Raw genomic sequence first — 17487 nt, forward strand, 5'->3', positions numbered from 1 at the left:
CTTTCTAAACTGAGCAGATGTCTCTGCATCTGCTTTGATTTGCATAACACTGTTATGCTGTCATGTTTTAGAGGAATCTGTTCAGCCTCAGTGTTATGTTACCTTCTCTAGTAGTAACTTTGCTGTTATCAATTTCATTTGCCTGATTTCTGAAACAGAGATGCGTGTACATCTGTGTGCACACAGCCATGCATATTGAAAATTGCAAGCATGATAAGCATGAACATCGTCATTGCCATTTTTTTGAGACTCAGTTGATTAGAGAGTGAGAATTATTATATGACATTATATATGTGTGTGTGTGTGCATGTGTATATATATATAAAATCCATTATGTCTCTGAAAAATGTTGATGGTGCTTATCATGTATCATGTTTGTAGTTTTCCTTATTTTCTTTAGGGCTGTTACATTTTTTTTGTTCTTAAAAGACACCTTCACATTATTCTCGAAATTACTCTTCTCTACTGTAAATTATTCATTATTTTAAATGCATTTGCTGGGTCTTGAGGTACTTCACCATAAATCTTTATCCAACATAGTTAAAAGATTCTTTCTAGTAATTTATTTTGTATTATGTATGAAATGCAGTAATTCCCTCAGCCCAGTCATGTTGATTACTTTGGTGTAAAGGAAAAATGAGATGTAGTTGTCCATTGCTCAGGACCTCATGAACACACTTGATTTATGACAGCTTTTCAGAAGTCAATCAGCACATCACATTTTCCTGCTTGAAATGCAGTCATTAGAGCTAAAGGTAGTGTCAAAGTCACTGGGATATGAGAAATCACAAGGATTAAGAAGCTTACTGTTGTATTGAATTAGTTGTTTAGACAGTTTTCTGTTCAGAAAAAATTGACAGCTCTGTGTATATCAGCAAAATTACCTGATACATTAAATTTTATCCTTAACTGATGAACTTTATCCACATACAGTACACTGAAGGTGATGGTTGAACAATTATTTATGCTTGCATGAATCAAGGATTATTTAGAAGGGTACTTGAAGAGCACTTTACTTGGTGAAACCTGGCGCAATCCTAAAAGTTGTATGTTCATATACTGTTTGGGGGCATGCAGCAACTCAGAATATGAATTCATCTCATTCCTTGGTGACCATGTGATCTTACATTTCAGAAAAAAAAAAAAGCAGTTGTGCCATTACATTTTTTAATTATGTTTTTCCTCTACAGTGCATTCAAAGCCTGCCATCCTAAGATCAAAAGTTTTTATTTTGCTGCTGAACATCTAGATGATATGAACAGGTAAGGAAATCTAGCAAAGTTCAAGGGCCCATTCCTTAAATGTGACACTTCTTGAAGATACTAATAACACAGGTTTAATAAATTACTTGTCAGTCTAAAATGATAAGTTTAAATGCTGAGAAAATAGGTCCAGAGTAACATTGTTTCTGACTGGCTTCATATGTTAATTATTCAATTCATGCAAAAATTACCTCTTTTTTGATACGGAGGTTTGAAATCTTTTGAAACATGATTCCATGTTGTCCAAACCAGGACACATGTATCTAAAAAGAAATAAATACAGTGTGTGGAACAACATCCAAACACAATTTCAGAATTCCAGGTTTCTGGAATTGGCTGTGTGGCACCTGCAAAGGTGAGGTATCTCCAGCTCCGCATCTTTGCATGCTCCCAAACACATGTGATGCTTCCTCTGGGAGTCCTTCTCTTTCTTGTCCTGGAGGGAGTAAGAAGTTGGAGACAGATTTAAAGCAGTCACTATATTTTTATGCCAGTCTTGAGAAAGGAGTGGGGGTTGCAAGTAATGAATTTTGCAGATTCTCTCTACTTCCATGAATTTTGAAGTGAAATTTTGGTTGTATTGGATTTGATAAGGAAAATTTCCGCACTTCAAAAAAGAACAAGGACCTAAGTCTTACTTCCTTGAGTATTGAATTTTACTGTATCTATTCTTGGCCATTTGTGCAATTCTTAGGAAAATTATTGAGACTTCAGCACAAAATAAACACAATTCCTCTTAATCCATTTGAATGGTAAATTAGAACATGAATCCCATGTTTATTCAAGTATTAGGGGGTTTTTTCATTTATTTTCACAATATAAACTGAAATTAATTCAGTTCAAAATAATACGTCATTTTCATCAAATGACAGAGGACACAAACAAAAATCTATTATTGCCACCTGAGAATTGTTCTATCTTAGATAATGTCTGTTCATATCCTCACTGACCAAAGTTTTTTCTAAAGCAGAGGAAAAAGGAGGTAAAACTGAGTCAATAAAACTTAGTGAGTCCTAAAATCATGGTTTAATCTCTCCTGTGTGTACTACATTCAGTTACCTGGCAGAGCATCTTCGGGGTACTGCCAGTTCATTACTGATAGTATTTGGCTGGAAAAGCATGTGAACACTGTGCTTGCCTTCATTTACAAAAAGCTGTCTGTTAACATTTTTTCTGAAGTGTGCATGACTGAGGCTCACTTCAATAGTCTCTTCTCAGTTAGAAAACTTAAAACGTTTTTATTTGTTTGTGAACTTTAAGGCTTGCCTTTCCTTGGTAATTCTGTCAAGCCAATCACTCTAGCAGTTTGCTGCAAAGAGAATAATGGCATGGTCTATATACAACATGTCCTGCACAACAGCAGTAGCTAAATAATTTCTGTCAGCAGGTTCTCACTCAGTATAACAAGGCACCTTCTTTTTAAAGATAGAAATTTCTATATTTGTTCAGTAATGAGAAAGCAGCAGCAAATATGCAGCAAATATTTTAAAATATATTGCACAGTGTAAAACCCAGGAATTAAAATATTTCTATCTTCCCACTACAGATAGTAATTTTATCATATTTTGAAATCAGTGTTTATTAATTTCTTTAGAATGAGCTTGGCAGTATTTTGATCTGAGTTATACACATGTAAATTGAGACTCTGTCAAGGTCTGTGGAATTACTTGAAACTCTTATACTTGAGTTGCCATCAGAGTCTCACCCAAGAATTTTATTTTTTCTCTGTTTAATATTTTAGAAAAATTAGTTCACTTTCACAAATATCAATTAACTCAATAGATTGGAAAAAAGTGACTGAAAAAAGTCTTTCAAATGCAGGGATAATAAAATAACTTCCTGTCTTAAAGTATTTTGACACCTAGATGAAGTGAAACACAGAATGAAATTATGAGGTTAAATTATTACTCTTGTGATAATTTTAAATTCTTTTTCCATTAAATTTCTGACATAGATTCTAGTTATGTATCAGGCAGTCATTTCAGTTTTGTTTATGCTTGAAGCAGAAGAAACAACAGTAGATAACTGCTAATAATTCATAGCTGCTAATAATTTCAGTGAATGATTGAAAGTTCAAAATGGTTCAATTCCTTCATCCCTTGTATAAAATGATTCAGTTGTTTATATTAAAAAAAAAATTGCCACCTATGGAGTTTTTTGTTTGTGTGTATCTACTCGTATAAAATGGGTATTTTAATCTCGGGTAACTGTCACTGTTTAAATTTTCTTACTACTTTTATGACTGTGCCACACCATTGTGCTGGTAAAGAGTCTGGAGAGCTATAACCACTGAACTTTATTGCTGTGGTGTCTCTTTCAGTCCATATGTTCACGCCAGCAAAATGTTCTTTTTTTCTATTAGCATGCTTTTTCTGTGTGAGAAGGAGGACAGACCATAGGTGCAAAGTACTATTTTCTAGTGTTAAGTGTATGGTATGGTCATGGAAATGTGTTGCTTGGAAATTCATTGTTATTCACTCTGGTTAAACTACATTCAGGTACTCACAGATGCTCTAAGGTATCCATATTCCCATGCAGCAAGTTCATCCTATAGCCTTGAGTTTTATGATAAATGAAAATTTGACACCCTGCTTTGACTAAAGGTATTGCATCTACTTGAATGTGAGATAAGATAGAGAAATGTTTCCTACAAGTTTGTGAGTACTCTGAATCCTTCCTTACAGAAATTGCAGGTCTTGCAGAAAGTCTGGGGGTTTTAATCCTGTTCTATGTGTCATAAAACTGTTTTAATTAAATACTGACAAGAAATGAATGTGCTGTTCTTAAAAAGAAAAAGAAAAAAAAAAGGAAACCTGAATGACTGCTGCAGTTACTGGTGACATTGTATTTATTGTCATACCTAGGAAACAGATCTTAAAATTCCCACAAGAAAATTGAAGCTGCATTTGCTGTAAAGAAGCAATATTTTCTTGGCCTCTTGCCCTCCAAAGGTTACAGTTCCTGCCAGAGCACACACACTGAAGGGTAGAAGGATATAAATCTTCCCAGATATAAGATACAAAGATGCAAATCGTCCTAGGGCTTTGTCACCATTAATGTGCATTTTAAGAAACGTTTGTCTAGCTGTATAATTGGAACTTTTGTCCCCATTGCATTGTAATCCAGGTGTGTATTACTTCTCTTCCATTTGAAGGAGATCTTTGCATTTCCCTTTTGATACAAGCCCAGTGTGTTGGATTTCTCATGCAATTCTGACTTCAATGAACTGGAACTCCGGCCATACCTTATTAAAATCATATTAATTCTCTAACCATATCTGAAGAAGCTTTAGCAGCCACATATCAGAAAATATGCAGAAGTCAATACCATTCCTTTAGTTTTCAGACTGGCAAACTACTCAAAAGCTGTGGTTGTTCACAGTTTGCAACCACATCATTACCTTCTGGTTCACCCCACAGGCACTACAGTCATAGTCCGAACCACAGCACAGATTATGACCTGCAGAAATTCATTAAAAGTGAAGTCAATCTGCTCTCTCTCAAGAGTGGGAGAATGATACGCATTTCCTGGGCTCTCACTAGATTGTACTTTTCTGAAAACAGTCATCTGTCTGCATCTGTAAGCAAGCATCATTTGACTATCAGTTATGTGTTCATTAATTTAATTGGTTTCCTCACTAGTAAGCAGACTTACCAGGAAATGCTATCTCATGTTTAGGACAGAATGAAGGACAGGAAAACCTTTACAGCTGTGTTGTCTAATGCCTTGTGGTCATCAGCCCTACCCAGTGGTGTTCATGAGTGGCTGTTCCCTGCTGGCACTGCAGGTGAGGGTAGTAAGCCAGGAGTTGAATGGGAACATGAAATCCTGAATAGGTGAGAGGCAAGCAAAGCACCATCCCCACTATCTGCTGTGCCATTTGACAGAATAGATGCTTGTCATCTTGTGATGCTTTACTCTTCGGACACAGACAGATCTGTGGCCTTTGCTGGTCCCTCTGCAGCTGGAGTGCTTTGGGTGAGGTCCCTGCCTCTGTGCCTCTGATATGAGCTGGCTCAGCTGGCAGCTGAGCTTTATTCCCCAAAGGAGGTCTCCACATAACAAGAATGTGAGCCTAAAAGATAGCTTTGAAGTGGGTCTTCTTTTGGCTTTGAAGATGTAAAATCATTGTCTGAGATGAGGTTTGTTGGATTTCTGTTTCTTTGTGCTGCTTGTTTTTACAGCTGTATGGCACTTCCTAACAATTACAACTCAAATTTTAAGTGTCTTCTTCATCTTCTCTATTCTTCTGGCAGAAATTTTGATTGTGCAGTAATATGAAGTATTCTGCAGTCATTTTAGGACTAAACCTCTAGCTTTATTCCCAACGTACAGTGATTGAAAAACATGGTTTACAGATCAGAAACGTGGTCACTGTTTGTGGAAGGACAGTGACAGTGGAAAGTGTCCCTGCCCATGCCAGGGGGATTTGTACCTAGAGGACTGTTAAGATCCTTCCAGCCTAATGCATTCTATAGTTCTATGACTCCATGATGACAGGAGTTAATTTCTAGGAAAGCAACTGTATTTTATGATTTGATGCTTGCCCTGCACTGCAGTGTCTTGTAGACAGGCATGCAGGACTCATTACAAAGGTGTGTCCTCTACTGAGACAAACATTCTGTTTCTGTGCATGCAGTATGCAAACAAAACCCATCAGGCACAGGTATCTGAAATGGGGGTTTCCCATTCCTGAAGAAAACGCAAACCTGACTGGAGTTGTCTTTCTGTATACCCTAGCAGTTAAATTGCAAGCCAGTAGGTTGGCAAACCAGGCCTGTCAGATCCTGACTATGGGATGACTGGAGCAAGTAATTCCAGGTTTACCATGGAATGGACAACACGGGAGATTGCCGTGGTGGTTTAAAGCCTCGTTGATGAAGGACCTGATTCAGTGTAAGCATTTGGCTAATGAATACACTGAGAGCCCCATGGGGGAAGAGCACAGGTTGAAACTGCCCTGCTACAGACAGTTCAGTGTATGCTTGGCAATGACAGCCCTACTAGAAGAGAGCTGCAATAGCTCGTTTGCTTTTTGGTTTGGGTTTTTGGTTTTTTTTGTTTGTTTTTGTTTGTTTGTTTGTTTTTGTTTTGTTTTGGTTTGGTTTTTTGTTTTGGTTTTTTTGGATGTGTTTGGGTGCTGGGGGTTTTTGTATTGTTTTGGGTTTTGGTTTTTTTTTTTACTTTTTGTTGGTTTTTTTTTTTTAATCTGTGCAGTTTATGGAAGCACTTTTTCAAGGCTAAATTGCTATTAAAGCCTTAGATATGAATTGCATTGAAAGAACTATCTTTCTCCCTGCACTTCTCTGACGCAAACACAAAAGTGAATTCTTATATGCCTCCTTCTCTTTGCACATGGCACTGTAGGTAAGCTCTAAAACATAATGGCATAATTAAACCACAATGTCTGTTTGGGAGTGAACCTGTTCTTTTTACTGCTGTTTTCTGCTCTGTTCCTCTGCTAAGTTGCCAATTCAGGCCTTAAAATATTGCTTAAACCTCTGAAAAGTGGTATTTATTCTTAAGAAATCAGCAGGAGTATTTGTGTGATGGCATATCTGTGAGCAGCAGATTTAACAGCTCTTTGATTATTTCTAAATCCTTTATTTTACAGATGTTTGGATGTTTGACATCATACATGGTTTTCCATTTGAAATAAAATCCTTGCTGTGAAGACAGTTTGTTCAACAGCAAAATCGTAGATCTTTGGAGACTCCCTGAATAAGAGTATCAAAGAGAACAGCTGTCTGATATGAAAAATAACATTGTCCTTAATCTCCTTCAGATGCTTCTAGCTTTGTTTTTGCTATAAATGCTCGCAAAAATTTAGAGGCTGGATTGGTATCACTGTTTTTTCTTTTAATATTATTTCAGATGGCTCAACAGAATTAACATGCTTGCTGCTGGCTATGCAGAAAGAGAGAGGATCAAACAAGAGCAAGGTAATGTGTTGTTATTTTGGTTTCTTCTGTCAGGTCTTATCACAAGTTCATCTCTTCTCTTTTCCCTGCTGTGTATCAGGCCTCATTCTCATCATCTGAAAGCAAATCACATATGAGTATCACTGTTACTGCTTTAGAGAATTCCTTCTCTGTCAGGAGTTGTGATTAACTCCTTCGGATTCTGATCTGCAGACACTGGATTATTTCTGGGAAGGCTGCAGAAGATAGCTAAAAAAGCAGATATACCAGTAAGCTCCACTATGTGGTACCAGGAATCTGTGTCCCTTATCAGAAGAAACTTAAGAATCTGGAGGCTAAAAAAAAATACTTCAAACATTGCATTAGGTGTTTGAATTCACAGAGGGCAGAAATGCATGAAATTGGTGTTGGGAACAAAATCATTTTTCTAAAGCCTGTTGAAATAATTGGATTTATTCTGAGGACTTTAATTTTAAGGCCACTTAAGTTTTGTGATTTCTGTTGGTTTTACTATATTGCAGTGTGTGCTACAGCCCTGTTGGCATTCCACTTGGAGTTGTAGTTGCCTAATATTTCATGAGTTAAAAAAGAAGCATATATAAAATGATGCATTGCTTTGCTTTGCACTGTTGCAGTAGAAATTATGTTTGCAGACAGAAAAAAGGAAGGGTCAGTCCAATTGTGTTTTGGAGGTTGTTTCATAGGATTGCTAGTGACATGGATGCACAGAAGAGCTCCTATCCAAGTATCTGCTTTGGCAAGCAGATAGCTTTTGAATTCATGCTCTTTTTAACATAGGTACCCAGCAGCAGGCACCAGAAAATTGTCATGGTCGTGATGATTCAGAGCTTATCCAGATTCCTGTCTGCCTGCTTCCCACTCAATCAAAACCTCAGTTTTTAATTCTGTGGCTCTGGAACCTTCATCAGAAAAATTTTGGGTTTTGGCCCAAAAAGCTCATATCATTGACACCAGGCCCTTTGCATTCACACAGCCCAGGGTAGCAGCACCACGCTCACTATTCTTCAATCATGTGCCTCACCAGACCTGGAAATTAGTTTGGGAATCCATATTTCCTAAACAGCACTACAGTAACCTGTTTGAAAGAACCTGTGTACCATCTGTTGTCACTGCTTGAAGAGGCTGTGAACAAACTGAATCTCAGAGTCTTCGAGGAAATCCTCCGTTTTAGCATTCAAAGCCAAGTTACATTTTTTATTGACAGTAGGTTGGCACTAGAACTACAGTGCCATGTGAAAAGGTGTATGTCATGTTAATGCTGTCCAAGTGCAAACAATTACACACGTGATATACCATTCAAAATCCAGATGGACGTGGAGAAATATTTTTGCTACTAAGAAATCACTGAGTAATAAAGTATCAGATGATCCAGCTAGACATGAGATCATGTGCATTCAGGCCTCATGTAGCTTATTATTAAAATGTCTTCCTATTGAAAATAATCTGTGAAACCTCACTGGCTATGCAAATTGTATCCCAGGCACTGAGAGATTTATTACCAGTTTAACACCATTCACTCATGTTGATTTGTTATAGGCAGGTAAGTAGAACTATACCCTCTTTGTGTTGCTTAGTTGTGCTTAGTGTGGGAGGCAGTGTCACATTCCCCCCTCACTGCTGTACAGTTTTAATACCTCTGGTGATTTTCCTTGGCTCCCAGCACAAGGGCTGTTACGCTGCTCAGTAGTGTCCCTAATTAGCAGAGGCATCAAGCTAGCAAAGTAAAACCTCTCTACCACTTCAAGCATTTTTTCAATTACAGAAACTGTGAAGCTGGATTTTTCTGTACTCCAGTGACTACCAATTGTCATCTGCATATTTGATTTGACAAAAGGTCTTTTATTTCTGTGCAGTTCAGCCCTTTGCAGCAAAGCTTTAGAATACCTCTGAAACAATTCAACAGGACTTGTCAAATCTGTCTCAATTAAGACATGAATGGTTCTGAATCTAAAGTGCATAAATATATTTCAAGAGCTTCAGAGATGCACGAATTACCAAACTGTGGGTGTACTTCTGAATAAAATGTTACATTCTGTACAGAACAGTTTTATAAAAATACCTTCAACTTTTCATCTGAAATACAATGCATATTAGCAGTACATCAAGGGACTTCTTTGGATGGAGAAGTTATATACTTTCCAGTCATATAAATCAGAGGGAAAAAATCCCTAGTTTATATAAATAGAGTATATTTATTCAGGAAATGGGAGGTCAGTGTTGGTTTATATATAATAAAAATTCTGTTAGTCATTGAGAAAACTTGAAGAAATGCCTGATGCATAGAGCTTCTCTATCAGTGAATTGGATAAATCTATGGAGAGAAATATAGCAATTGTTTCATAGCATCATACATGTTTTATATGTTTTTTGTAATGAGTCTGGTGGCAGAAGCAGAGCATTTATAAAAATTCGCGGGAGGCCATTTTCATACATTTTATCTGAAAATTGACCCCTGGTTACTGTAGAAACTTTCAAGACACAAGCCATAGGCTGCCAACAGAATTCACTGTCTGAGATGAGGTGTGCGAAAGCATCATCATACAGTGTTTGCTTGTATGTGGATTTGACAGCAAGAACACCTTTGTATTTTTAGCCAACATTGGAACCTGCAATGAGACTGCTGAATTTTGCTTTCAGAATAAATAGTTGAGCTCCAAGTCTGCAGAAATGTCTCTGAACAATGCAGTTCTGACAGGTCTCTCACCACACATCACACCATTAGGCTCTGCTGCAGTAGGAATAAACATGCCTACATGCCAATAGTTTCAAGTATTTTAAGTTGCAGGAAACAAGTTTTCTTAAAACTTGGATTTATTTAGAAAAATATTTTTCACTGATTTAGTCTGTCATTCACCAGAAATTAATTATTTGCAGATGTCTAGAGACATAACTGTTAGGATTTTTTTTTTTAATTTGGTAGTCATAAAAACTTTGTTTCTGCAACTTCTTTGTTATACTGTTTAAAGATAATGTCTCATCTATAAGCATGCAAGAAAGCAAATCAAAGGCTCAGAGTAAAAACAGAATTGCTGTTGTGTGGAAAGATTAAATAGATAAATAAGCTGTCCACACCAACACCAAAATCTAAGAAAATACCCAACTATAGAGATTCCTGTTTCAAGATGGCATCATTTAAAGGTAAGTTTATGTTTTAAGTCTTGAATAAGATTAAATATAGTAGATCATTGATCATATGATACAGTAATCATAACAAAAAAAATCATTGAAGACAAAATTGCATGTTGTGCCAGCTTGTATTTTTAGTCTAGATCATTTGTGAAGCAGCAATCAATCTTTTTTTTTCCTTACCTATTAAATGATGCACTTTGTTGAACACTTGAGGTGAAGTGAAAACTACCTGTGATTGATCTGTGAGTAGTCTGAGGTATCAAGTCCTGTTGTACAATGATTTACCCAAATACTGAAAGGTAATACAGTCAGAAACAAAGTGACAGCAGAAGAGTTTGTATGAGGTTTACAATGTGCAAAAATGTTAAGAGTTGTCTGTCTGGAACTGAGTCAGCAGTTAAGTGTGTTTTTTCTGTAGGGAATATTAAAGTTCAGTGTCCTTTTAGTTAGATGCTGTTGTGCTTCTAGAAACATTTGTAACAGAATAAATGTAAATTCCCATGTGGTATATTCTTCTATGTGTTTTCCCCTTTGGAATAAGCTTGGCCAAGACTTGATTTCCTGAAAAAAATGAAATGTAGCCCATTGAACTTAGCCCACAAAATCTATGTCCTTTATACTTTCTCATCCTTCTTTTTGAGCTCTGTTCTTAAATGTCATTGTCATATTTTTTCTTACCGTACCACCTTTATGTTCTTGCATGGATAACAGGGCAGCAGCTGTTTTATGAAGCAGATATGTGATATAAAGTTTCTCCATCTTGCCTTTAATACAGCGTTTGTTGTTAGAAATTGAATTGAAAAACATGTCTAACTGGTAGAATATAATGGAGAAAATGGGTAGAAAAAGAGGAGCGGTTATGCATGTGTGCAATAACCCCTACCTGTTTGGTTTGCCAGTTGGTTAAATACATTTGTTGGTGTTATTTGCAGTCAACAAATCTTTAGCTATATTTTTAATCACTTCTGTTCAAAAAAAATAGTTCAGTATTTTTCAGCCAATACATATCCAATCATAATTATTTTTGTGACTGTATAAATATTTTAAAGTCTGATACTTGTATGAAGAGTATTCCTTATTCCTGTTGCATTTTTAAGGTGTGCACAAGAGTTAAATTTGTGTCTCATTTTCAGGTTGTTGTCCAATAGCTCTGTAATGGGACATTAGGTTTAGTATACCCCATAATGTTTAGAATTTTCCTTCCTTAGATTAAGACAATTCCAAGCTGCAGCAGCTAACGCCGACAGCATCAGCGTTCTGGTATTTCACTGCCAATAATACCAAAGGAAGGATTTGCATTTGCTTTTGTGAAAGCAAGTCTCTCGTACAAAAATGCATCAAAACGTGCCGGCAGTTTTTGACCTGATCGTTTTGTACCTTGTAGATTACTGGAGCGAGAGTGACAAGGAGGAAGCTGACACTCCATCAACACCGAAGCAGGACAGCCCCCCGCCCCCGTATGACACGTACCCACGGCCACCTTCAGTGAGTCACCTGCAGCTGTCCCCAGGAATGGGTGCCCAAAATGCCACCTCTGCCTCTCTCCTGCCCAGGAGCACACACGTGCACCCAGGATGGTGCTCAGCTGTGTGGTTTTTTGAGTCATTGCTTGATTTAAGGCATTTGTTCAGCAGCACACATTGCAGACTTCAGTGGCCGTCATTGCTGTTTCCACTGGTTTGTAGAGAATGGGGATTTATAATCCCACTTTCTGTACAAAATAGATTAAGTTCTTTATGTTCTTCATTCATGATGGACAGCTACTCATCCATGCAATCCCTCGCCACCCCCTTAGCAACTTTCTGAGAAAATGTTATTACCTCAGGACCGACACAGACTCTTCTCTAAGGCTCCAGCAGTTGTGCTGTGAAGCTTTACAGTGAAAAATTGCACTTGAATTTCCAGAAAAATGCCAACATAAAAATGCTGTCCTGTATTGCAAACAGCAATACTAGGTGTTCTGTTACTGTAAAAAAGTAGGTTTCTCATATAGAGAAATACAAATTAGAAAAAAGGGGGATTTGGGTTTTTTTCCTTTCTTCTCGAAGAGGTTGTTGATATAAAACTATATTATAGACCTCTAACTTAGTATCCACTGGAAATCTTAACTTTCATCTCTGAATCAGTGTTAACTAGTACATCTTACTTGGATATGGTTTTTGGAATGAACCATCGGGAAATTCAGGGGAAAGAGAGCATTCATTATGTTTAATTTGGAGGTTGTATTTTATCTTACAAAATTATTTATCTTTGAATGACAGTAGTGAAGCACTGCAAGCATGATTCCAAAGAAAAGCAAGATAGGATAACCACAGGCATTTGGATAATATTTTTAAGATTTTGAATGAATCAGGTACATCTCTTTTATAAGTCTTCTGTAGTGCCATGTTTTGCACTATTTTGGAAAGTTTTCTGCGAATTTTCTTTTCTTATTTTGTGGATTAAGTGACATAGTAAAGATACCTATTATGAATAACTATCAGTATTTGACCTACAGGTGTGACATACACAGACGTGAGCATGCATTAAAATTGGGATCAGGACAGGTTAACTAGGTACGTTTGCAGCTCATTAAGGAACCGGGTGCCATTGCTGGTAGTGCAAAGTGACAGGTTACTCTTAGCAGCGAGTTTCGGGTCTCGGTGCGCGTTGATCTGAAGTCTGCTCGTTGTTGACTTTGCAGATGAGCTGCACAAGCCCCTACGTGGAGCCCAAGCACAGCCGCCTGTCGTCCACGGAGACGTCGCAGTCGCAGTCGTCGCACGAGGAGTTCCGCGCGGAGGTGGCGGGGAGCGCCACCGAGTCCCCGGTGCGCAAGACCGCGAGCCAGCGGCGCTCCTGGCAGGACCTCATCGAGACGCCGCTCACCAGCTCGGGACTGCACTACCTGCAGACGCTGCCGCTGGAGGACTCCGTGTTCTCCGAGGTGGCCGTGGTGTCCCCCGAGCACCGGCGGCAGTCGACCTTACCCACCCAGAAGTGCCACCTGCAAGACCACTACGGCCCCTTCCCCCTCGTAGAGGGTGAGCGGATGCAAGTGCTGAATGGGAATGGGGGAAAGCCCCGAAGTTTCACTCTGCCCCGGGACAGCGGCTTCAACCACTGCTGCCAGAGTCTCTCAGTCGGTGCTGCCGACCACCACGAAGAAGCACAGCGGAAGGAGGTGGAGGAGGAGGAGGAAGAGGAAGGCAAAGCAGCAGAGGAAAACCAGGAAGAGAAAAGTAAGTATGGGATATTTCTGTGACTTTTCAAGTGTCCTGTTTGTGTAATGTAGAGGTTGTTTTTCCTTTTCCTATAAAAAATCCCCAACAGTCTTTCAACGTTCCCGTGTTTTACCAGGTCCCCCTTGTTGCCCACCTCTTTGGTCTGCCTTACGTATGAGGCCTAATAACCAGAGTGCTGCATGACCTCTCACAATCACCAGATATTTCCCTGTAGGCTGGTCACCAGTGACCTGCTAGTAATTCTTAGTTCAAATGGATTTTGCTTCCATGCTTTTTTCACATTTATACTTGCACAGTGTCCTCCTCACTGACACACAAGTGTTTCAGGAACATACTTAGTAAGATTTCCAGCCAGCCCACCTGAGCCTCTTGGTAAATCCTGGAGCGCAGAGTCAGACTGTGATTGTGTTGTATCCAGGCAGGCAGGTCAGAATACATCCCAACATCTGTAAGAAGTTGTAAAAGAGAAGTTATTTTCCCCAGTTCCTCTCATTGTGATTTATAAAGAAAGAAATTCAAAAGGCATTTCAAACAAACAAAATTATAGAGAACAACTGTGACCAGCGAGGCTTAAAAAGAACTGATGTAATGCTGAGTAACTGTCAGTTACATGGCACATAAACTCCACAGAGATTAGTGCTACTTATCAAACATAATCCAAATAACCAGGGATTAGAGAAGGTCCTTGCCCCTCCTGAACATGTAAACACATTTTTGTGTCTGTTTCATGCTTTGTCCTTCACTGTCATTTGTGGAGCTTCTCCGCATGTGCTGCTAGCAATGTTGGGTCCACACCCAGGTTGCAGGGTCAGTCAGTGAAGCCTGCACTCTTGATTTGTGGTGTTACACTGCAGTTAAGTTGCCTGAAGTGGCAAAGAAGGAGGGATAGCCCTTGAAGCTCTCCAAGGGTGTCTGCTATGTGTTCCTTCAAATTCAGCTTTTTCACTGCAGTGAAGAAGTACAAAAATTGTTAAGAGAGAGAAAAGGCTAATGAAAGCTTTGTATGATTAACTACCTACCTAAGCTGAATCCATTGAAGTTAGCACCTTTGTTGAGCATTAAAATGGATGTAGATGTTATTTAGTATACTTGGGAGAGATTAGGTTTTCCATTGCCCTTATGCTTTAAGCATTACCTTCGAAACATCTCCAATTCTTTACTATCTTCTGCTGCTTTGAGAAAAAAATGGTTTCTTTTGCAGATACTAAATTTGATGGCATTAAAAGCTTAAAAAGTCACTATTTTAGTTGTGTTCATGCATGACATTTTGCAAAAAAATGATGCATTTATTAGGGTAGTATTAGATTCTTACTGACTGTGAAATGAAGTTGTCTAATTAACAGGGTTAAATTTCATCAACCGTGCAGAACATTTTGTCCTATTTTTAGCCTTCAGTTTTGGTTTCCAAATGAGTTTTTACTGATAGCAATATAAAAATATTTTTTAAAAAAATCCTTACTGAAAATAGAAAGGGTGAAGGAGACTTTCTACTGGCTTTGTTTTGCTCTTTGGTCACTACTTACAGATACCTAAGGTTTTAGGTGTTGTAAATCTCAAGTTCAATGCTTTTGTGTACCTGGTTGTAGCATTTTGTAGCATGCTAATTACTAGTAAAAGGCTAGTGCTTGATTTAATGGACTTGGGCTTTTCTCCATCCTTCTGTACTAACTTCCAGAAAAGGAGAACAAAGGTGTAATTTTTCAAGTGGTCTCCCTGTATAAGCATACTTATATTTTTTATTTGAGGGTGGAGGTTTCCTTGGTTGAGGCTTTAATAGAAGATTATTTTTGAAACATTGATGTCCAGCTAGACCAGTCAAGTGCTCATGAGTTGCTGACCTTGGTATTACAAAACCAGAAGCAAAATACTGTCTTGTCTTTTGAAAAGTTTTAAGTGTTGAATTGCTTGTTGGTATGACTGCAATGTTCTGTTTGCAACACTTGACTTTTTCCAGTGCCCTTACCAGTGAAAGGCAGGAGGATTTCCTGCAAGTGGTGTTCTTAAAATTCACTTTCTGAGTTGAGAGATTTGCTTACATCTGCTAAGTCACTAACAGGATGGGTGACCTTGTATGTGCTACTTCACTGCCTCCTTCACTTCCATTGCTCTGGGAAAATGAAATATTGCAACTGGCTGGAGAAAGGAAATCCTCTCTCTTTCAGAAATGTTTTAACCTCACAATGAATGTTCCCTCATGTGGTATCAGAATATTTTAAGTATATTTATTTGTCTTACACATTTGTGATCCTGACATAGTTCTGGGCTCTTGGATGATTATGTGTGTTCTTGTGTGTGCCTATGTGTGTTCTAAAGCTTAATCATTCCTATTGCTATTTGTGTGGGAAAAGAATGCAGCTCCTTTGCTGTTGTCAGATGTCATTGCCAAAAGTTTGTTTTCTCAGCTTTCTGTTTTTGCATTCTCACTTTTAGAACCACATGAATTTAAATTAAATAGTAAAACACAGTCCTGTTTCTTCCAACTTCTCTTGCAGAATTGTTTCAAATAACTGCACCATAAACTAGGAGCTTCACACTTTTTTCAGATGCTGTCTCCAGCTGCTATAATTGAAAACAGTTCTATAGTTTTTTTAAAGCTACGCTGATTTGCAACACTTAAACATCTTCTCTCAGTCAGTCACCACTTTATGTCTTAAATAGATATTGCAAGACTTTACTGACTCTGCAAATAGTTCCGTGTATCAACTCTGCTACAATGCCTAGATATATATGGTAAATTGAAAATATGGATTGTCCTTTCCTGTGTTTATCCTTCAGGACCTAACTGTGTTGTGTGTTCAGTTGCTTCTTTTTGTCCTGTTATATCACATTAACATGGCACTGCTAATCCTTAAAGGATTGTTTTATTTCCCAAATGACTTTTGTGTAAATCATTTTGATGTTCCGTATTGACACCATCTTGTAATGGTCTCTTGCTTTGTAATCAAAGAGGATTCTCTTGTGGGATATTTGAGTTTTTCCATGTGTTTGATCCTGACTATGCAAATGGCAAACCACCTTCAGACCTGTGGCACCAAACGTGTCCCTTGCTGTGCTGTTCAGAGGCAGCCTGCACACAGAGAGCAGGTTGGAGGCTGTGGCACAGTGTTTGCATTTCTGTGATTCAGTTGTGAAGGGAAAGCTGGGCCTTTTCAGGTTTGTTTTCTGCTAGTGGGAGGTAATAGGAGACAGCAGAGTATATCATGAGGCCGTCATCCCCTTCCCCTCTGGCCCCACCTCTGTCTGCACTCTGTGTTTCCACAGATTTTGCCACTTAATGCAAAGAACACATCTAGAGAGACTACTTCCATGTTTTGTCCCAGGAAAGCTTCTTTCATTTTTTGCTTTATTTTTTGAAATTATCTTTGGTGGTGGTTCCTTCATTTTCAAAGACTTGTCTGGTTTGTGCATTTCTAGGGTTTCAGCATCTGAAGGAAGTACATAACTAGCTCTCTGCAGGGTGAAGCTGGCTGTTGACCCCATCAACTTAGTTGCAGAAAAACCTGCAGCTTTTTTGCATACTCCCTGATAAAGTCTTTGGAGAACAGCAGTGTCTGTGAGAGTCTCAGATGCTGTCATCTGCCAGAGACTGCTGGGACAGGAGCTCTGCTGCTGCTTCCGTGTGCTGCAGGATTGGCTGGGGCAGTACTGGCACACATTCCAGGGAGCTCATACCTGCAACAGTGTGCAAGGGAGCTTTCTGCTGTGCTGGCTCCATAAAATTGATTCAGGGAACATGGATAGAAAAGTATTGATGTCTGTGTTTGAGTTTGAAAAGGTACTTGCAGGAGGAAGAAATTACTTAGATTTTCTTTCTTCGCAGTGTTAAACCCCATTTCCTTCTGTGTTGTTTCTTGCCTCTTTGTTCCACAAGTTTTCAGTCCTTTCTCTGAACTCTTTAGTACTGTAGTTCTTCCTGACATGTTTAAGGAT

The 17487-nt window shown here is 38.5% G+C and overlaps 1 protein-coding gene across 4 annotated transcripts in view; it reads left to right on the top strand.

Annotated features, from left to right (window-relative positions):
* Nucleotides 1–17487, top strand: part of CNKSR2 (connector enhancer of kinase suppressor of Ras 2) — a 202976-nt gene that overhangs the window by 151888 nt on the left and 33601 nt on the right. For all 4 annotated transcript variants that reach the window (XM_062515145.1, XM_062515146.1, XM_062515147.1 and 1 more), the window contains 4 exons: nt 1191–1262; nt 7137–7204; nt 11718–11818; nt 13017–13554. In XM_062515145.1, coding sequence (XP_062371129.1) covers nt 1191–1262; nt 7137–7204; nt 11718–11818; nt 13017–13554 — 779 coding nt within the window. The remainder of the gene's footprint in view (nt 1–1190; nt 1263–7136; nt 7205–11717; nt 11819–13016; nt 13555–17487) is intronic.

The sequence above is a fragment of the Cinclus cinclus genome, chromosome 2 (genome assembly GCF_963662255.1).
Source record: "Cinclus cinclus chromosome 2, bCinCin1.1, whole genome shotgun sequence".
Lineage (NCBI taxonomy): Eukaryota > Metazoa > Chordata > Aves > Passeriformes > Cinclidae > Cinclus > Cinclus cinclus.